This window comes from Pseudopodoces humilis, chromosome 1 (assembly GCF_049639895.1).
Source record: "Pseudopodoces humilis isolate 2021_Gansu_Grassland_sample_001 chromosome 1, ASM4963989v1, whole genome shotgun sequence".
NCBI lineage: Eukaryota > Metazoa > Chordata > Aves > Passeriformes > Paridae > Pseudopodoces > Pseudopodoces humilis.
Window position 1 is genome coordinate 8103759 of NC_142200.1, and position 21646 is coordinate 8125404.

Consider the following 21646-nt stretch of genomic DNA (forward strand, 5'->3'; position numbering starts at 1 on the left):
AAGAATTTGTGCTGCAAACAGGGAATGATGTATCATGATGCAACATCCTGCACAGATTGCACAGGAAACTCTTTGCAGGATTAAAGCCCCAGGCCTTCAGAACTGACACTGTAAAATTCAAAACTAATTCTTCAAATAAAACCCTAGCTAAATCCTGTCTGCTCACTTTCTCTGAGCCTTTCATTGCTCTAGTAGGTTTCTCCTGTTCTGTTGGAAAACACATAAAACTACAGCATTAGCTAAAGGCACCTCAATTTATCCCCTATATTCCAAGCCATTACAATGAAAAATGTTTTTTTGCAGTTGTAGGATCTCTCTTTAAGACTTCCCCCAATCACCAGAGACCATAGGTACTCAGAATTGGTGGGGTAAAAATTCCTGAGCTGACAGCAGATAGGCTGAAAAAAAAAAAAAGAAAGAGAAAACTTCAAATAGGAATAATCATCAACTTTGAACATCTTGAGTTCAGTGTACAGTGACAGTAGGTTTAGGGCCATCTTCCCCAAAGAGGGAAATTACCAGACATCAGAAGTGCTTAGGTCATTGAAGTGTGGAGATTTTCACATGAAAGAGTTTGGCTTTGGGCTTTGCTCTCTGTCACCATTTCTCTATGCCTGCTGTCTTTCATCATTGCCCTGTTCTTTTCTTCCCTTCTTGGGCTCATGCTTTGAGCTCTGGTCTTTTCACTATTAAAGTCACCAAGAGTTTTGCCAGTAGTTTTTATAAGCATAAGATCAAGTTCTTAATTTTCTTTCATACTCCTTCTTGAGTTTCCCAAATGTTTCTTTCTAGGCTTCATTCCCCAAAGTGCAGGTGTTCATTCTGTCTCTCTTTTGCCTTTTTCTGGGATTTTTCTCCCTTTCTCTTTTGTTTTTGTTTGCTTGGTTTTTGTTTTTGTTTTGGCAAAAGACTAAAAACACTTCAAAAAAATCAATTAATAATTTGATTTGCCAGATTTCCTCAAGCATTCTGGGAAATTCTCTTTAGAATAGGGTGAGGATCAAGGTAGTTTAGATTTCATCTCTCCTTGAAATAGCAAACCAATGTCTGTAGGATGTTTAGTTGCCAGAAAATAAATTCAGAATACACATGCACATGCTCACTCCTACATACAAACTTTCCCAAAAGTAATTTGGTATTCATGTTTAAAAATTAAATAATTTCTGGTTGCTTGCATCTAAGTCCTGTGAACAATGTATGCAGTTAAAGCTGCTAAATTAAACCTTCCTGACTCCATAGTGCTGGTACATCAAGCAGATGTGTTCCGGAGTACTACCCACTGCCTCGATATCTCCTGAACAGCTGCACACAAAGACAGAACATTCATATAACACTGCCTATAAATACAGCAACCAGAATACACTCCAGAGATGTTGTGAGGGCTCCAATGTTAAGTTTAGTTTGAGGTTTTGAGCTCAAATCAGAGCTAAAACTGATGTTATAATGATTGAATACGCTTTCCAGATTTAACATCTTCAGAACCCTATTTAATTTCCTGCAATATTTTTAGCTCACATGAAAAGATGTTCTCCCTATTCATCAAAAATTATTTTAAACCTGACAGGAGGAAAATGAAGTTACTCATGTCTGCTTCCTTTATTTAGTACTTTTCACTTGCATCCTGTGCTCTCACATCAGTTTCTTACATTGGTTCTGGGAACCAGGGAGAAGAGCTGGTCAGCAAAATTGTAGGAAGTATATGAAGATAGAATAAGGAGACAGATGTGCATCTTGGACCTTAAATCATACTGAGTAAGTTTGGTGATGATACTCAAGTGGAAGGTGGTGATGATACTAAAGTTGACTCCCTTGAGGGCAAAGACACCTCCACAAATCAGACATGATCAATCACCAATGAAATGAAGTTTAGCAAGGGCAGCTTCTGGATTCTGCACCTGGACGAGGCACCCCTGGTTGTGTGGACAGACTGGGGAATGAGAGGCTGGAAAGCAGAACTGTGGGAAGGGACCTGGGGGTCCAGGAAGGGACTTGTTTGACAGAAAGTTGAGTGTGAGCCAGCAGTGCTCTGGCAGCCAGGAGAGACAAGCACAGCATCACCAGCGGGGCAAGGGAGGGGATTGTTCTGCTCTGCTCTGCACTGGGGCCGCCTCACCTTGAGTGCTGGAGGAAGTTTTGGCCACCATAATAAAAAAAAACCATATTAATCTATTAGAGAGCATCCAGAGGAGGCCATGAGATGCTGAAGGGCCTTGAGATGAAGCCATAAAAGATGAGCTGAGGTCACTTGTGTTACACCTGGAGGAGAGGAGTCTGAGGGGAGAGCTCATTGCAATTACACCTTCCTCATGAGGGGAAAAGGAGGGGCAGGCACCAACCACTTCTCTCTGGTGACCAGTGACAGGACCTGAGGGAATGGCCTCAAGCTGTGCCAGGGGAGGTTTAGGCTGGATAACAGGAAAAGATTCTTCACCCAGAGGGTGGTTGGGCACTGAATCCTCAGGGAAGTGATAACAGTACCAAACCTGGGAGAGTTCAAGAAGCACTTGGACAGTGTTCTCAGGCACATGGTGTGATTCTCATGGTGCCCTGTGCAAGGCCAGAAGCCAGATTCTGCGATGCTGATCCCTTCCAACTCAGCATATTCTAGGATTATCTGATCCTTCTGGATTTATTTCAATTTCCCCTGCATGTGCAGGAGTTACAATCTTTTCTGTACCTCTGACCCTTCATAGTCAGGCTCCAAGATATGAGGATGGGGTCCTCTGTTTCGTTGCAAAGGCTACAAGGGCCAACAGCTTCAGTCAGATGCAGTTATATAAAATTAAGTATTTTCTGAAGATTATATCAGAGTCAATCTACTTATGCACTGCATTCACCAGAACAATGACAGTTACCTCTACAATGAGCCTGAATCATCGAAAAAAGAAAAAGGCCTATAGTGAAGACCAAGCCTTTCAAGAGTGAGGCAGTAATTATTTCCTGCTATAATAAAATAACTCCCAGATTAGCCTAAGAAATAGATGATGCCTTATGTTCTAGGAAAAAGCAAATAAAATGTCCAGGCCTAAGCCAATGCTCGATGCCAGAGTGAAATAAAGAGATATCCTTCCTTGATGCCAAATTTGGTGCTTGGCTTAAATCAGACTGTGGAAGTAAGATATAAGAAGCATGTCATCCTGTGCATCAAGGACTTCCTGGATTTTATTGCACTTCTGCTAAAGCTGTCATTACTTTCCTTAAGTGGTAGCCTTTGTATATGTACTGCTTCTAAGAAGCAAAATATACAAATATGGATCAGGTTTCAGTGGGATGTAGAAATACATGAGCCTTCTTTAACCAGGCTAGACTGATAATGGGAGCAAATTAACTGTGAAAATACAAGATTTTGTGCCCTCATATTAATTAATTGCTTCTTAGTATGAAAAATTAACCCATTCCACTTCAGCTATATTTGTCTTAATGCTCTTGATAGACTCATTAATTCTGACACTCATACTAAAACGCTGTACAATTAAGTTAGAGGTACTAACGAGTAACTCTAATAGTATGGCTTGCTGTTTTCCCAGATCTGGTTCTCCAGCTTTAAGGTGAGGTTTTAAGGGTGTGTGTACACAAACTTGTTCTCTGGGATCACAGTTAATTAACTTTTTACTCATTGGGATTGAAATCCCATCACAGAGTAAGCAGAGGGATGTCAATGTAAATTTGACTGGGAAATAGATTCACTTGACCTTAACTCCCCCTAAACCCAGTGTTGCCAAGGTGATGAGATCCAGCCCACAAGGCTGAGGGTAGGGTAAAGATTATCTGAATCTTTCCCATTTCATATTTCAAGTTTTCTCAGTTCTCATTGGGCACCAAACAGTGACAGAGAGGAAGTTGTTGTCTTGCAGGTAGAGTGGATGAAGGGGAGAGGAGAACTGGAGGGGAGAGGCAGAAGCACACAAACCACACCAATGTATACTGACTCTAAAATAGGAACTGGTAGCTCCCAAAAGCATAGGGATATGTTTCATATGTACTTAGGAAATAAATGTGGATTTTTAGGAGTGAATCCTAGAAAACTAATCTATACTTTATTTGTTCCCAGCTGAATGGAGGTAATTATGGAAATTCATGCATGCAAAAAATGTCTGATCTGATGCACTGCTACCTTATCAATTAGGAGCATTGTGTGATTCCAATCTAGCTAACTTGCTGTACCATAAAAGCAAGTGGAGAGGAGCCAATAACCCCTGAATTCAATCTGGTTTTAGCTGTTACTTCTTGTTTCTTCTTTTATCATCTAACTCATGAAGTTTGGATCTGTGGGCCATCAACTGACTGATTGGGATTGCTGCTAAATTAGCCGATGAAGTCATTGCTGGATCTAATGGTTGCAATTTAAACCCTGCTTTTGAACAGATAATGGAAAGGTTAATGCTGTAATAAAGGATGAAGAGATAGACATGTGCAATTTATTCCCTACTCTGTAAACCAGGGCACTAATAAAAAACGGTGCTGGAAATAAATAGACAGATTTAAATAAATAAATAAACAATCAAACAAATAAATAAAATAGAAAAACAAAACCTACTTCCAGGAGGTGAGAAAGGATTTCTCTATGACTGTATCCTACAACATAAAGGTCTTCCACATATTAAATAATTACAGAAAAGATAAAACTGATGTGAGTTTAAGCAGGTTGAAAGATGCAACAGAATGCACAAAATGACAACTGAATTATTAATTTCTACTGTGCAGGCTCAAGGGAAAAGCTGCTCCTGCTTTTGTGACATTTCTTTCATAAAGACAGTAACTCAAAATTCCTGGCAAAACAATATTTGTGTTTAAAACATTTCACACACTTTTGTACTCTTCTGTCCTGTGAAGGAAAGAACATAATGATCCATGCTGGAAAAAGGAGAAAAAATTCCCTTAAGAGTCTGAAGAGTGAAATATTTCTTAGCCTGCCCCATAACTCCAGTAATGGTGTGCGCAGAACTTAATTACATGCTTCCTATTGTGGGCATGGTGAATCACTTGTGTTAGATAAACAGCGTCCACAGCCACATTACATCTGTTTAGTGCACACCTAAAGCAGGCACCTTGAGATGTATCTAATATCCTTACAAGCAAGCTGAGTACAACCATGTGCATTTTTTTAAAATGTCACAGTGACCAAAATAGTGCCACTAATTTAATGTGAAGCATTCACCGTGAAACCCTTTCAAATTTTGTTCTTGTGAGTAATTAGCTTTATCATTAGACTTACCACAGCATCCCTAGAATTCAAATGACTTGAAAACTAGTAGTTACCAGGTCTTATAATTTTGCTGGCACTTTTTTTTTTTTTTTTTTTTTTCCCTAGCTGTAACTCTCTTTCACAGGAGAAACTAAGGGTTTTTTCTTTGGAAACTCTTGCTTTTATAGTTGTCCTGTCTGTGGAAAAAACATAGAAGTCATCCACATTTGAGTGTAAAAATGGTACAGGGAGGTATTTCTAAGAACAACTCATTATTATTTTTTGATTCCCAAATGAACTGCTTGGGACTGGCACCTTAATTTCCTGTTTAAAATTAATATGGACTACTTTGAGTATAGACCAGAATCCTGAAACATTTTGGGACTACTGCTGCTGGTAAGCAATAGAGCAATCAATGTACAATCAGTCATGAGCATCTTTATCTACTCAGAAAACACCCCTGAAACAGTTAGAGCCTATGAGATAAATAATTAATTAGTGCTGAGAATAACTTCAAGCCACGTAATACCAAATACAAATGTATAGCCAGTGCTGTAGATAGCCAAGGCTAAGATCCCTATTTAATCACAGAATTGAGGTACTGGAGGGATTGTCTGATTCAGTAGTCTTTCACCCAGGAAAACCCAGCCTGGTGCTCACTTACTAATGTTTTGTTTGCCACATGACAAGTGTATGTCCTTGTCCCTGGACTTGACCTGGTGGGATGTAAAGGGAGAAAAATCTGACTTTTCACATCCTTTAGATACCTGTGTCAACCATTTAGATTGTCTCGGAGGTCAATAAAAACCTAGGCCTGAAATTCATCCTTCTGCAAGTCTTAATTTTACAGATAAAGGGAAAACCTTTGAGGTTGTCTCATGCAAACCTTCCCCATCACCCCAGTATTCAGAACTGGCAGAGGTACTGCAAGCTGTGAGCAGAACACCAGTACTGTTACTTTCTGCTCCAGACTTTCTGTTCACCTGCATGCAATGAGATTCAAGGCATGATTTGGATATTCAATTCAGGCACCCAAATATCTCTGTGTGTACAGATGATTTAAGTGTCCGCTGTCCCACTAATGCAGCTGGTACTGCCTGTGGGGCTCAGAGGGCTGTTCAGCTCACTGAGTGAGCTTTACTGGCTGGCTGGTCAGATCTGTCACAATATACCTGAAAATGGATTTAACTCTCCACCCTTATTGATTCATTATTGTGCTGAAATTCCAGCCACTCTCTGCACTGATACCACACCAGGAGAAGGTGGCAAAGCTTGAATTAATTAACAGGAATTCCTGTTTCCATGGATGGCAAGTAAGAACAAGAAAGTTATGTCAAGACTGTTTCACTGTGCCCAGTATTCCTCTGTTACAGACAACTTTCCTTCTGTAAAACCAGCTGTTCCATCTAGGAGCACACAAAGATTCATGGGTTTTGAGGGTACAAACATGTTAGTCCTTACAGAGTTTCTTAGCACAGACTTAACTACTTTGCTGGATTGTATTCTGCATGCAGGACTTCTCATTGCTGCATTTTTTTTCCATTTTTCTGAATGTCCTTTGCATATGCTGAAATCTTTACGATTTCAATTTGCTTATTCAACTCAATAGATTTCTTTCTTCAAATAAAAAGAAAAATATCTCCTTCCATATTGAGATTTTTCCCTGAGGGTTTGATAGAATTGTCACTGTTGAATCTGTCAGGTTAAACAGGGATAATACAATCTGAGACATTAACAAGTCAGTTGAGCAAAAGGGCCATCATACATTGTGTTGAGAAGCATTGTTGCAGATTCTGGTGAAACATTTCAGGAATAAAACTGGACAGATCTGGAAAAGACTGATAACCTCCTCCAAAGACTTCAACTTCAGGCATCAAATGAAATGTTACATGCTTACAGATGATCGTTCTGAATTTTGAATGTTGATTAATCATTTATGGTAATGCAAACCAGCAGAAATACTTTAAAACAGCATCAGATTTACATAGGTACAAATACTGCGTGCTAATGATACCGTTCCGTTGCGTAAATCAGAGCCCTGATGAGACAGTGACCTCCAAAGAGCTTATCCAAAGTTCACCTCCAGTGAGGCTGTGATTCATTTGCCATGCTAACACAACTCATCATTTGCTAATGAATGTGAACTGGAGATGGGAAAGGAGCACAAATAACTTATCTTAACCCCACACTTCAGCTGTTGCTGTGTTGGCCTCCCTGCTCCATCAGCACCGTCTCTTTCTGATGGAGATGCAGATCTTACAGAAATTCCACATAACACAGCCTCTGTAAGTACCTTTGCTGAAACACTTGAAAGTTACTAACATATTCTCATCACTTTAAAGGCAAGATGTTGAAAAAAATACTATTATAAAGGGATTTTCCTTTTAACAACTGATCTTTCCCCTCACATTTCTTTCCAGACCACATATCTTGTCATGCATTAAACCATCAATGTAGCAGCTGACATTTTAGGGTCAAAATCCACTTTTTGTCCCTCTTTTATCTTCCCAAAAAATAGATATTAAAAAAAAAATTCCCAAAGTTCATATAGAACTATCAGAGAAGAGAAGCCCTCAAATATATTTTGAAAGGCAGGTGTTAAAAGACAACAGACCTGTGGCAATGGTTTGATTGGTCTGAGGCTGAATTACAGGTTGTGGTTTCATTTCTGCACTGAGAGAGAAAGCCTGGAATCTGGCCATCTAGGGAAGGTATGATTGGGACACCATGCTCAGGTTCCCATCCCAAAGGGATTTCCATCCATGTGTCACTGTGCTCAGGGCCAGGACTTTGACACTACTCTTGGTTGGTATAATGGAGCCATCCTCCAAAAACACAAAAAATCTGGGGCTTGGGTCACGTCCAGCCTGCATTCAGGGCTGGAAGGATGCAACAGAACCTAGAGGAGGAACATCTATTTCCCCATGGAGAAGCAGCATGAGAGTGGAGTTGCATCGTGGTGTCCATCACTACTGGATAAAAGCTCATCCCTTGGGATCAGACTGAGATATGGCTCCTACACTGATATGATTAAAAATGGCTATTTTATCTGAGATAATCTAAAGCTGCTGAGACATTCCCAGTTCTTTTCTAGGGAGATACTTAAGAATATTCTGCATTCAATTGCCTTCCCCTGGCTTCCAGCTAATGCCATTTTCTAAGGTATTATTCTGGAAATGAGCCAGGGCTGTGAGTCTTTGTCATTTTAGTGATCATGAATGCCAAACTACAACCTGCTATGGAGCACAAAGCAAAGGTGAAGAGTCTGGTGTAAGAAAATGTTTATAGGAACAGCATCAAGTCAAACTGGATTAAAAATTTAGTTTAATTTCCAGTGAATTTGGTATATTAACACAGTATTTTGCCTGTGTCAATTTGTATATTCCAAGAAAAATCATTCCTCTACACCATCACTGCTCTTTTTATCCACAGCTCCTGTGACATGAAGTTTAGCCCTTGTATCTTTTAGCACAGATCAAACTCACTGATGTTTGTTTTGTAGCACCACTGGATCTGTGAATGGGTCATAGTCCACAGACCAGATTGTTAAGAAAAGCTGACGTGCAGTCTAAGTTTCAGTAATGACTCTGAACTCTTCACTTAATGGAAAAAATTCAGAAAGTCTTCCTGGACTAAAAAAACCCCAACAACTGGATAGTTCAAAGAAAAGATCTTTGTCTGATTTTCTCTAGGTCAGGCAGTGATTAAACACTATGTGAAAAAGTTCCATCTTCTGTTGCAATACTTCATGCTTTTAGCTGGAAAACCCTGAATCAAGTGCCCTGTGTCACAGGCACAACTGTGACCGCCTCAGGTGCAAAATGAAAGAGCTCTCTGTGGAGTTAATGCCAGAAAATCCAGAGTTCCTACCTAATCTGAAAGAACTGAGCCATATGTCTGGCTCCACAGGAGCTGCATTATCAGGACACCCCTCATTGCCCATAATGGAAAACTCACTGAACTGTTACCTGGAGCTGGAGTGTTCTAGCAGTGATGTTGTGGGGTGCAGGTCATGTGCAGCCATGCACCTCTTCCCTACACAGCTGCAAATCTTTGACCAGGCTAAAAAGCCCATTGGGAATGGCACTATGCAGCTTTTCTTCTGAATGCCCCAGTCCAAGTGAGAACTGTGATCCTTGCAGAAAGTGCTCATGTTCTCACATAAGCGTGACTGTGTGATGAGTTTGAGAAGGCACAGACAAAGAAGATACAGTCCCAGCTGGAAATTGTTTTTTCAATTGGCAATCCCACATGGCTGAAGTGCTACATTGGATTGGTATTATTGACATCTTTGAAAATATTAAGTTTGCAATGTATGGTCAAAAATAGAAAAAAAACCAAAAAACTATCAATACTTCCAAATGGGTTGAAATCTTGCATAAGATTGCAAAGAATATATTTTCAATTCATTGTAAGAATTTGTCTGACCACCAAATTATTATTATCAATTTCCTACCTAGTAACTCTAATAGAGACTACAGAAGCCTTTTCTGGACAGTGCTGCCTTCATATTAGAAATTCAGTTTCAGTTATGCACCTTTGGAGGACCTAATATATTTGAGTGTATGTGCCTGAGAGAAAAGGGAGTTTGGCCAGGTGGAAGAAAGATAGGGTGGGCTCTTTGTGTTTTTCTGTTTGTTTTCTCTGTCTGCTATAGTCTTTTAATCTTTATTGATTTCAAATAGGAAGATAGAAAATACCACAACACTGTATTCAATCAAGGCAGAAGTTACAACTGTGGGTTCAGAACTTACTCTCATTTGCATTTTTCTTGAGATTTCTAAAACTTTATTCCAAAGGTATAACTCATTCCTCTCCTTTCTAAAGAAACAAGGGAAGGTTTGTGGGGGAGATCAGTGTATGTCCCTGTGAGACATCCTAAATCTTGTGTACCCCTGAGATTTTGTCATGTTTGGAATTAGACTCCTGTCGCCCTGAGAATCAGGCCTTTGATATTGTTTCCTACAAATCTTAGCCAGTTTCCCAGGAAAGTAACTATAAACATAGGTGTTTATACATGCTATTAAAGATATGCCTTTTGATGGATATCTCTCACAGCCAGTGTGGTTGGGAAGGTGTTAACCTGACTATCCAAACCCTGGTTGTGGTCAGAAACCTATAAATACTGAAAGAACAAATAAACGATTCTCTTTCTTTCACCACACCTGGAGCTGCGTCTGTGTGACTCATTTAGTGTCCAACAGTGACAGACTCCTAGAACTTTTGTCCCTCTGTATCCAGTACTCTTGGTGAAATTTAAAAAGGTGTCTTCCTAGAAATTTTTCTCCAGATGTTTAAGCATTGTTAAGGATGATTGTTAGCCTTATGTTAGGCTCTTTCTATCATCTAAATCTACTTCTTTACAGTTTGCTGAAGTCTGGGCACTTGACTACTTAATTACATGCCGGCTTTCAAAGGTCCAGCACTTTTATTTTGCAAAGTTTAGCAGAAATCAATGTAGGATTCTTAAGGTTTACCTTCAAATGCCTTTACGCAAGTTTTTTAATGTCTTTTGGAGAGTGCCCTGTCAGAAGCATTTCTGCAACTCATTTGATTTGGGGTTTTTGCAGCTGGAGCTGCTGGGTGATGTGGTTTGGCTCCGTGCTCTCCCTGCTCTGCTGTGCTGCATGGCTCACCGTGTTCCCAAATCTGTGTGTCTCAACTCAATTAGCAACTTGCTGCCAGCCAGAGATAAGCCCATGGATAGGTATTCTGGTCATGGCAGATAAAAGCCCCAAACAATAGTTTAGTCTGATGTCCTTCACTTAATACAAAAATAGAATTTAAAACCATTAACAAAGCAATTCAGGATATTTAGTTGCAAGTCAGAAGCTTTCCCATCCTTATTCAAGCTGCAGGGGACTAGGAGGCATCTAACCCCTTGGTAGCTAATGCTGTCATTGCCTCTCCTTTGCTTCTGCCATCTGTTCCCCACTCAAGCACCCATGTCAGAAGCTGCCTTGGTTTCTCCCATGTGCCAGGAATTTTGGAGCACTTTTAACTCTTGTCCCAGGAGGGAAATAGGATCTTGGTATATGACTCTTGTCTTCTAAGTTGAGAAAAAACAGGCAGGGAAATGTAGTGCTATGGGCTGTTTTGCAGTCTCATACCAGCAAACCTGGGAAATGTGTCAGGCCATTCTTCTGAAATGTCCCCTTAAGCAGAAAATACAGATTGATGGTGTCTGTGCTGTCTGACATTGCTGACCCAAAAAGTACCAGCATGCCAGCCCGAGAAAGATGACAATGGTGGTCAACAGGGCTCAGAAGAAAAAGGTTTTTAGGACTGGGGCTGAAAAAAAGAGATAAGGAACCTTTAACTTGGTTTGGCTAGTACACGGAGGAGAGGAAAGAGGAACTATCTAATATAAAAGCTGTTCTTTTTCACCCTAAATGCCCTGCTGTGAAACACAGCTTTCCTCTCCCAAGTCTTGATTTTAAAGGCTTTCCAGACTCATGGAAACAGCAGTGAAGCCCATTCAGAGGCATTCCTGCCAGTGAAAGCCCAAAGTCGTCAAAAACCTGGCATGAGTAAGGATTTGGGCTTTTCTGCTTCCTGGTGTGCCAGGGACAATGTCTGTCACTTCTGTCAGCAATGGGTAATTGTCATTCTGGGCTGCCACCCCATCACCTGCCAGGTCAGCTTGTGTGCCAGTTAGACTAGAGCTCTTTTGGGGATCTTTCCTTACTTCCTAGGGTTTCCCTCAGCATCATGTGGAGGACTTTTTTCCGCCTCTGCCATTGCAGCAGAGCAAGAGTGCAATACAGCTTACTCAGAGTGGCATTTCTACCCTGTCCTTGCTGTATAATGGCACTGGGACAGGGATTTCTACACAGGGCTCTGTGTGTGCACTCAGGGAAATCTGTGGGTGCAAAGAAAGAGGAACCTTAGAACACCCCTTCTGCAGGACTTGTTTTTTCTCTTCTCTTCCAGGACCTCCACTAAGTTTCTCAGTGCTTTGCTCTGCATCCCCTGCCCTTTTGTAGCCTCACATAGTGTTTGAATTTTTCCTGTCACTCTTATCTCAGTACTGATCTCTGGCCTATTGCTTGGAAGTGCAGAGATTCAAGAATCTAAATATTAAATAGTGAGTATTCCTGAGTCTGTGGAAATCAGGCATGCATTCCCTTCTCTCTGAAGAGCTGTTCTCAAATATTTGGTAATGTCATTTTTTTTCAGTGTTAAAAACCCTGACTCAAGTTTCTCATTAGCAACCATAGAGCGATCAGTGCAAGATACTGCAGATGTTCTGTGAAAAATGAAGTTTGGAAGAAGAGAAAAAGTTGGTGGGTAGGAATATAGAGTAACTGAAAGAACTGTGAGAAAAGATGAATTTTTAATCCTTATGGGCAAAAGCCAATAGCTGAAGAAAATAAGGTTGTTCCAATATGAAATTTGGGAAACTGTGTGGGAATCATGGTTTAGAACCATATTGCTTTGGATACCCGAAACCAAAAATTTAGCAGAACACTGCCAGATTTTCCTTATATATCACAATCTTAGAGAATTCCATTAGCATTTACCAGGTGGCAGAGCATAATGAAACCAGAGCACAAGCTTTAAGGGAAGAAAATAAAATACCAAATGAAGCAAAGCAGAAAAAAATCTAAGATTTATAAGAACTTTTGAAGACAGAAAAGTCCCAATGTCTTGCAAGAAGTGGTACTGAAGATGAGAGAGGAAAAGGAAATATGTGCACTGTTGGACTGGGGTGATTTCTTACTCGTAATTGTTCAGTTAGAGGCTAGGGGCTTTCTTACCCAAAGCCTGGATTATAATTTTGTAACCAGAATCCTTGACCGCATGTAGACATGATACCTAAATTTACAGCAAGGAATTTCAGAAAAACCTGATCATGCAGGACTGCTGTGGCTGTCTAGATAGTTATTTCAGTAGCAAAAATACATAAACATTATGAAGAGGTGGTGTTTATAATTATATCCAAACCAGGGGTAAACATAAGGGGTGGCATTCAGCTAATTTACACAGTAAACCTCTCCATAGGAGCTCATCATCAGTCTGTCCTTACAGATAAAGAGAAAAATATCCTTTGTAGGTGCTCCTGACCAGCTTGAGCTATTTGCTTTAAATCAATCTGAGCTGAATGCTAGAAGCACACAATCCTCTCTGTTAACTAAACCTCACAGAGACTTAATATTTTTTCCCACAGCACAAAAATTTGTCAAAATGATACCAGATGCAAATGTACTTTTGCCTGCCTATGGTGTTCAAAACATGCTCAAATTCCTACAGGATCTGCTCCTACAATTTTTAAGGTAGGGATGGTGAACAGGAAACATGATGAGCAGATATATATATGTAAAACACATAAAGGTTCTCAGCTAGATCTGCATTCTATTGGCTTCAAAAGAAAAGAGATATAGAAGAAAAACTCAAAGAATGGGTAATATTAAAATAAGTAGAAATTTCTCAAACAAAACAGTCTGTGATGTTCATACAAGAAACATGAGATTAATGATCATGCATAGTCATAAATTACTTATTTTCTGGGAAAGATTTTTTTTTTTAATACTCTTTTTAACAGAGAAAAATAGTGCAGTTAAAAAATGTTTGTATTAAACATGTAATTTCTAAAACTAAGAAAATATATTGACCTGAATAATATTTGTGACAGTGACAAACAAGCACTGCCATTTGGTGGTCTGGAAATTATGCATACAACAAACTAATCAAATTTTTAAGGCATAATGCTGCAAATAGGAACCATGCAATGCACTGTGAAAAATTATGTAAAATAATGGTAAGGATGATTCTAAAAAGCTGAAGAACACATTCAGATCATCATTTGGCATATGTGATGCACATTCTTAAAGTCTGGACTGCCACCTGCTGAAACACTGTTTAATAGGAAGCTTTGACTTAATAGGACTCAGTTTTCATATTAAACCTTGATTTTCACCCTCTTTCTTTCTCCTAACCCTTAATGCTCTATATCCCATGAATCATTATATCTGAGAGTAAATTTCAGATTTCCTCCCCTTCTGTGCCTTGATTCCCAGGGTCAGTGTCAGTCTTCTTCCTGCTCATCCTCTGTGATTTCAGCAGTTTCTTACACTGTGATTTTCCTGTTAGGATTTTACAGCCAGACTCAGCCGCTCAGCCAACACTGCTGCCTCCACAAAATGAAATTAGGCAGCGTGGAGTCAGGCATTGTCCTGTTGCCAACTCTCTTTATGTTTGCATGGTCACCATGTGGGCAAAGGTGTGCTCACCATATGGGCAGCAGCAGCAAGGGGAAGATGAACCCTTCTTGTCGTCTTTGCTGAGCAAGGGGGACTGATGCAAGAAGGGTGGAATGTGAGTGAAATCTTCCATAGAAAGAGGACACAAGAAGACTTGCAGGCTTCAAAACCACCAAGATCCAGACCAGAAGAGGCTGGGTTGCATAGCATCAATGCAGATTAAAATTGACGGCATGCTCTGAGCTGCAGTCATAATTATTGCAGATGCTGAGGAGGACTGCTGAGATGTGAGTTATTAACTTTGTGGGTGTTTGCAGGTGGTGCTTATCCTTCAGATACGGTGCAGCAGCAGGAGAGCCGAGCCTTCCCATGGTTATGGGTACTAACACAGGCTTCCCATCCTTCATACCCCTGCAGGAAGGGGAATGCAGGATGGAGCCCGGAGTGTGGCTCTGTGGGCTCCGTGGTTTTGGGATCACAGCTTCCATTCAGCAATGTCAGCCCTGGGTGCTTCCACACTCTTCCTGCAGTGGGGGGCTCAGGCCACAGTCTCCTCTGAGATTTGCCATCAAGATTATTCACCATGACTTGTGACCTCCAGTATGACCCTCTCACCCTGCTTTTAGTGGGTGTTTTGTCCTGCACGATCTCTTGTTCTCATGGGTGAGCTCTCAGTTGGAGCTGGGACCGAAGAGGCAGCACCCGCAACAGCCCCGAGCAATTGTCCCTTGGTGCCAACATCTGGAGTTTTCACTGACCAAACTCTTTCATCACTGTAAGACCCCTCCCCTTATATCAAATACGATCTGCGATCACCTGAACATCCCCTGCTTTGAGTGTTTCAAAACGAGGGAGCTGTAACCCTGGCTCTGTGGAGCACCGCTACCCTCTAGTGGTAAAACCGCCGGCATTTTTTAGGTTAAAAAGATGATATTTTCGCTACTAACTTATCTCTTCCTTTTGGACAAAAATCTGTACTTCATCTTTAATTGACAGCGGTGTTTTTTTTTTTTAAAAAAAATGATATCATAAACTCATGCCTTTAGTTTAAGTAGCCTATGATGTAATGCAATGATGTAATTTCCTTGGACTGCTTTTAGTGTGTTTCACCTCTCATTAAATCATTAAAATTATACTTGTGAGCTGATGGGTGACCGAATTTTCACGTGGTATAAGAAAGTGGCTGTAATGGAGAGTGGCAAGCAGCAGCTGCTCAAGGCTTTAAATGTGGTGTTGGTGAGGGTAGCACGCTAAAGGCTGTAATGTGGCAGAGCATAGGTGGCTTATGGCTAATCAAAGGCATCATTGTCTTTGTTTAGTTTCATCAGTTTGCTCTTGGAGGTTTAGAACAGCTGGATCATGGGTCTTGGGAAGCCAGGGAGCCACTGGCTTTATAACTTCAAGGTGGGGACAAGAAGATACTGCGTGACAAAGCTCAAGGGAGCAGGAGCACCACAAAATTGCTAAATAAACTGCCATATGTCTTGATTAGCAGGAGTGTGGTTATAGGTAGATGGCAAAAGACACTCTAGAGCAGGGCTGGGGCGTGGGAAAAGGTAAAACTTGTCAAAGAAATCCAAAATTATTTAGCATGAGCAAATACATTTACTTCTGTTTTCACCTTGCTCAAAATGGCTGATCTGAAATTTTCCTGGCATAAGAAGAGTGAATTTCAGAAAAGCCACAGCAAAGTAATCCTTCAGGGTTTGCCATGAAGCATTTCACTGTTGTCTTTTCCTTGCATGTCGGGTGCTAGTGGACTCTGCTTGGAGGAAAGTCCCCCCAAAAGCCAGCAGGAGCTATCAGGAGCTCACCTCTGTCTTTTCTCTCCAACTGCAAATAAACTGCAGGATTTAGAAATATTCTCAGAATACCATTCTTTAGCCCTAGGTTTTCTCAGCCATGAAGGAAATGAAAACCCAAGGCAGGTCAGAAGACACATGTTGCTGAGCTGAGCTGGGTCCCTTGTCACTGCTTCCTCTGCAGGCTCTGGCTCTGCTTAATTCACTCAGTAAAACAAAGTGGAGTTTTACTCAGCAAGAGATGGAATCACAGTACAGGAACCATATTGAAATTCAAAACAGGTAGTACACACAAACACAGCTTGATTCTTCACAAGCTTTTTTCCCTGGATGATTTCAGTACTTAATGCCTATCATTTCTTTGATGTACCCTAGCTATGAAAGCAGGGGATCCAGTGCTTTTACAAAGACATCTTTCTAATTTATTCATTAAACTCAAAATATTTTCATGGCCACCTGCCCCTCTGTTCCTGTGGATCAAGTTTAGGAAACACATTAAAATGCCCATGATCTAGGTACGTACATGAAGTACCAGAATATGAGATTGCCCCTTTTGCTTCAACGTAATCACTTCTATAAAAGATTTTGAATAGCTTGAACCTGGGAATAGTTTTGCAAAACAGCTCAATTAGTCCAAATTGGATTTGCCAGCAGTGGGAGTTAAATTTTTACTCAAATCTCTGTGTTCTGGAGCCTCACAGACAGAAAATAATACAGGGACAGTGATTTATCACACAGTTTGTTTACTGGAGAGAAGAAATTTACCCTCTCTTGTTACTCTTTCAAACCTTTTCGTCTTTTCATCTACATAAAATGAGTGGGGGAAAAAAAAAAAAAAAGGAAATATGCAATGCAGTTTTCAAGGGTGGGTTTGTCCCAGTGCTGTCTTGTAGTGAAGCATTTATGGTTTCCCAGGCCCCAGGATGTGCCAGGCAGATCCATGGCACTGTAGCTGCAGTGCCCTTCTGGGCAGCACTCAGTTGGGAACAGCCCTCCTCTGCCATGCCACACAATCCCTCCCGAAATGCACTGTCACCCATTCCACTCTTGAGGACTGTCAGTTGATTAAAGCACGTCTGTCCCAGGAACATTCTGACTCTGGATCCTGCCATGACTGCCAGTTCCCCCTGCTCTAACCTGGTTTAAATCTTCTGATCTTCATATAAACTCACCTCATTCTCGCCAACAGGGAGCAGCCATCCCATGGAAGTCTCTACTGATGATTTTATAGGCAATATCTCCAGTGCAAATCCAGAGAGGATTAAAAATACTGTGCTTTTTTATTTTTTTTTCTTTTATTTCATTCCAGGTTTCTGATTGTCTTGGGGTGTTTGATCTTAGCTGTCTTGACAACTTTCAAGGAGTATGAAACAGTTTCTGGAGACTGGCTCCTCTTGCTGGTAAGTAAACTGTGGCTGCTGCATCACCCTGGTAAGGCCCTGGAATTGAAACCAGCCCCATCAGCAGGGATGGAAATTCACTCCCAGCTCTGCATGCAGTGAGGTTTCTGCTCTTGGTCCTGGAACAGTGACTGTACACTTACATATTGGAGAGTTCCCAGTCCATTGTCAACACCAACTGAGGAAAAAGTATATGAGGTTCCTGAGACAAAATGAGAGGGAAGATCCTAGCCTGAGGCTTTTACATAATGGCTTTTCAGCATTTGTCTAACAGTCCATATTATCAGTAAATTTCCTATTGACCATGCCAGACCTGAGCACACTTCAAAACTATTTTTCTTTCAACAGTTTTAATTCATTCTATAGTATTCTACTAATCCTAGTATTTCTTTCAAGGAAGGTCATCAGAGTTGGACTCATACTTGTGTCCAATAGCAGTGTAACAGAAATTACTGCAGGCAGTGCCTTTGAGAGAAAATGTATTCACAGCAAATACATTCCAGATTGCTTGTTCTATAAATGCTGAAGTTCATGCTCAAGACTTTATTTTAGTAAGGCCTCCCATTTAGCAGAAGAATTAAAAAATAGAAAAAACCTCTCTCTATATATAAAATGGCAAATTCAACATTTTATGAAAATTACCCTAAAAATGAACTTCCTGTGCTCCCATAGCTATCATAAAATATATGTCTCACTTAACCTGGCCTTGTTTAAAGTATCCCTAGGGAAACTGCACAGTAAAATTAGTTCCAGGATCTCAATTTCCATTTCCCCTTGTACCTCCAGAGACATATAGATCCGAGCAAGAGCTAAATGCCAAAAGGAATGAAAGGTGAATTCCCCTTGCATGTTCTTTCTCAAAAAGTGCCTGTATGAAAACACCTTCATCCCTCAGGGAATGTGAAACTTGCTTTTGGTCTCTGTTACCCTGCTTAGGCCCATCTTTCACATTTGGAAAAGCCTGAGGTTATCTTTCCTTCTCCTGTGCTTGTTTCTGTGTGGCTCTCAGCAGTTTTTAGATGCTGTGGTTAATGAGCATGAGGAAAGGTCCCATTTTCCCTCTTGCCAGCAATTCACAGAGAGGAAAAGTAACCACGTGCCCCAGGCTGCCTTTGGCCACTCTCTGCTGAGCACCTCAAAGAAGCTCTTTGCTCCCCATTCCCTCCCCATGCTTAGAAAGGTTCTGGAGCCAGGTGGAAAATCCCATTCTTTTGTCCACCAGAAATTTAAGGGAACAATATATGCCTTAAATTTGTCTTATATATGTCTTTATCATTGCTTTAAACTTATGAGCACATGAGTATCCTGTATCCTGCCCCTCTCGACAGATATGGCTGCATGAACGAGCTGCTGGTGGGAGCCCCTGGGGGTGGGTACAGAGTGCCCTGGGGACTTTGCAGTCACCCCTCACACACATCTGCTCATTTTGTGTGGAGCAGGAGGTCTTTCTGTGAAGTAATTGTCCTTCCATTAAGGCAGGGTAAGCACTTCACATTTACCCAACAGCAGGGGCAAGTCCTTCCTGCACGGTACTTAGGCTGGAAAATTATGTCCCACTTTGCCTTGCCTCTGTCATCAATCTCGATTCTCCTCCACTTTTTTCATCTCTCTTACACATATCCTAACACTTGCACTTCATTTGTTTCCTTCAGCTGTATCCTCGTGTCCAGAATTACTGTAAAACTTGTTGAGACTAACAATGTAGTTTGTGTCTTGATACAGGAAACTTTTGCCATTTTCATCTTTGGAGCAGAGTTTGCCTTAAGAATCTGGGCTGCTGGCTGTTGCTGCCGCTACAAAGGATGGAGGGGGAGACTCAAATTTGCCAGGAAGCCTTTGTGCATGCTGGGTAGGCACATGCTCTTTACTACTGTTTTCCTCATTAATGTCCTTCTTCCCTTTAAGCCAGTTTGAGGGGATGTCAAAGAACTGGTGACTGGCAGTGCAAAGAGCACTGAAATCAGATCTGCCCTTTATGCCAGGACCTGTGCTCTGCTTGGAGTAATTATTTGAAGTAGCCAGCAATAATCTGTAATTAAGAGACACTTGGCTACCTAGTCAGTGAGGAAAAAAATGAATCCTTCTACTCTTGAAATACATTTTCCTTGTCCTGAGCCCCACTGCACTTTTCTTAAACTCATCCTCAGGAAAACTCTCTCTGCCTTCAATTTCAAACCACTTGAGAACCCAACTCTATACCACCTTCCCCAGCTCCCTTTCATATTTGTGTTTTGTTTTACAATTGTATTGTTGGTCTGTATTTGCAAACAAGTGTCTTTGTGATTTCACCCATGTTACCTTTCAGGCTTGGATGGCACTGCTTGTAATTATCCATAAAATTACTCATTATTCATGTTTGAATACCCTCCTGCAACTACTCATTATATCCACAAACCAACCAGACAACATTTAGGGGATCACTCTGCCCTGAACACCTGTCATCCCCATTCAGTCACTGATTTTAGGATACTCTCCTTTGTTTCAATTTTCTTCAGGACAAACACGGGGTTTTTTTCTTTTTTTGTACTCTGGGAGCCATGGTGCTGCATGAGTACAAGCCTCTCTTTCCTCTCCCTCCTTTTGTTTATCTCATGGATCGAAATGGTAGACAAAATTATGACAAATTTTCTTTGTGCATCTGTACTATCCTCAATTTAGTACTGCTTCTTTGGGTGCTACTGTTGTACAGATACTTCTGTACTTCTAGTAGGTTTGTGAATGCAGCAGAGTGTGGGAAAGTGGGATTGATACTGTCTTAGTTCTTCTCAGTAGAATTGTCATCTCACTTGAGTCTGAATCTTCACTGGTATCTGGGTAAAAGAAGATATCCTGGATTTATTAAAATCATCTCTCATTTGTCACTGGTACAATTTTGTTTTGAGAATGATTGGAAGTGAATAAATCTGAAATCCACTCTTTTTGTCTGGAAAGAGAATATAAAGACAATTCAAAGACTGAGTGCTCAGAGAATGAAGCTGTTTGGTACCACTTTCTTCTTGTATGTGCATAAAGGATCAAAAAGCAAGGGGAAACGAGGAAAATAAAAAAAACCAAAAAAATAATTTATTTACATTTCAAGCCTCTTCAGTTATCAGCAAATTGGTCCTGTGAGCACTTACAAAAAAATAGTAGTACTGACTTCTTTTAGTGGGAAAACTCAGCCAAAATAATAAAATGGTAAGTGTACCATCAAACCTGAATTTCTCATCTGCTGACCTGTTCACTATGTTGTTCCAGTGGTACAGATGAAGTTCATGTTGATTTTCTGTCAGCATTAGGACACTGTTTCTGTGCGCCCCTAAGGGAGCTCGGTGTCTCAGGTCCAGTGCATTGATCCATAAATAGATCCCAAGGCTTTCCAGAAGGTTCTGTGCCTGATGCTGACTGTGTGGCAGGTGCAGATAACTGATTAATTGGCAAGAGAAGGCATTTTCAGGCAGCTTTGAAGCTCGCCTAGGGAAATTTGCAGCACGACTAGATGGGATTAAGGAGCAGGTGATGAGGCCACTTTTGTTGGCAGGCTTTGTTCTTTTTGCCTTGCAGATATCTTTGTGCTGATTGCTTCCGTGCCAGTGGTTGCTGTTGGGAACCAGGGCAATGTTCTGGCTACGTCTCTCAGAAGCCTCCGCTTCCTTCAGATCCTGCGGATGCTCCGCATGGACAGGCGGGGTGGCACCTGGAAACTTTTAGGATCAGCTATTTGTGCACACAGCAAAGTAAGTGAGGAGCTTGCAGGGCTCAGTTGGGGCTTGGGGAGAAAGATTAAAAGGAAAGAGAGGGGATGCACGTGTACAGCAGTGCCTTGGGGTTATGTTTAGCAGTTCAAAGTACAGTTTTGTTCTTTCAGCTTTATTTCCTTTTCCATTCTCTGCACCATTTCTGCTCCTTGTTTTACCTTCCTGTGCTCAACAGTGGTGCTGGAAAGTGAGAGCACGTTCATTCCCACACGTTACAACAGGAATTTTGCCTTTGCTCTCAGTGGAAACAGGGACATCACTTTTATAGTGAAGGATGCTGAAAACCTTGACAAAAATGCCTGTGAAGTTGCAACATATT

General features: G+C 41.0%; 1 protein-coding gene across 2 annotated transcripts in view; it reads left to right on the top strand.

Annotated features, from left to right (window-relative positions):
• Window positions 1-21646, top strand: part of KCNQ3 (potassium voltage-gated channel subfamily Q member 3) — a 190630-nt gene that overhangs the window by 136713 nt on the left and 32271 nt on the right. For both annotated transcript variants that reach the window (XM_005516902.3, XM_088059822.1), the window contains exons 2-4: window positions 17500-17590; window positions 19313-19439; window positions 21134-21306. In XM_005516902.3, coding sequence (XP_005516959.2) covers window positions 17500-17590; window positions 19313-19439; window positions 21134-21306 — 391 coding nt within the window. The remainder of the gene's footprint in view (window positions 1-17499; window positions 17591-19312; window positions 19440-21133; window positions 21307-21646) is intronic.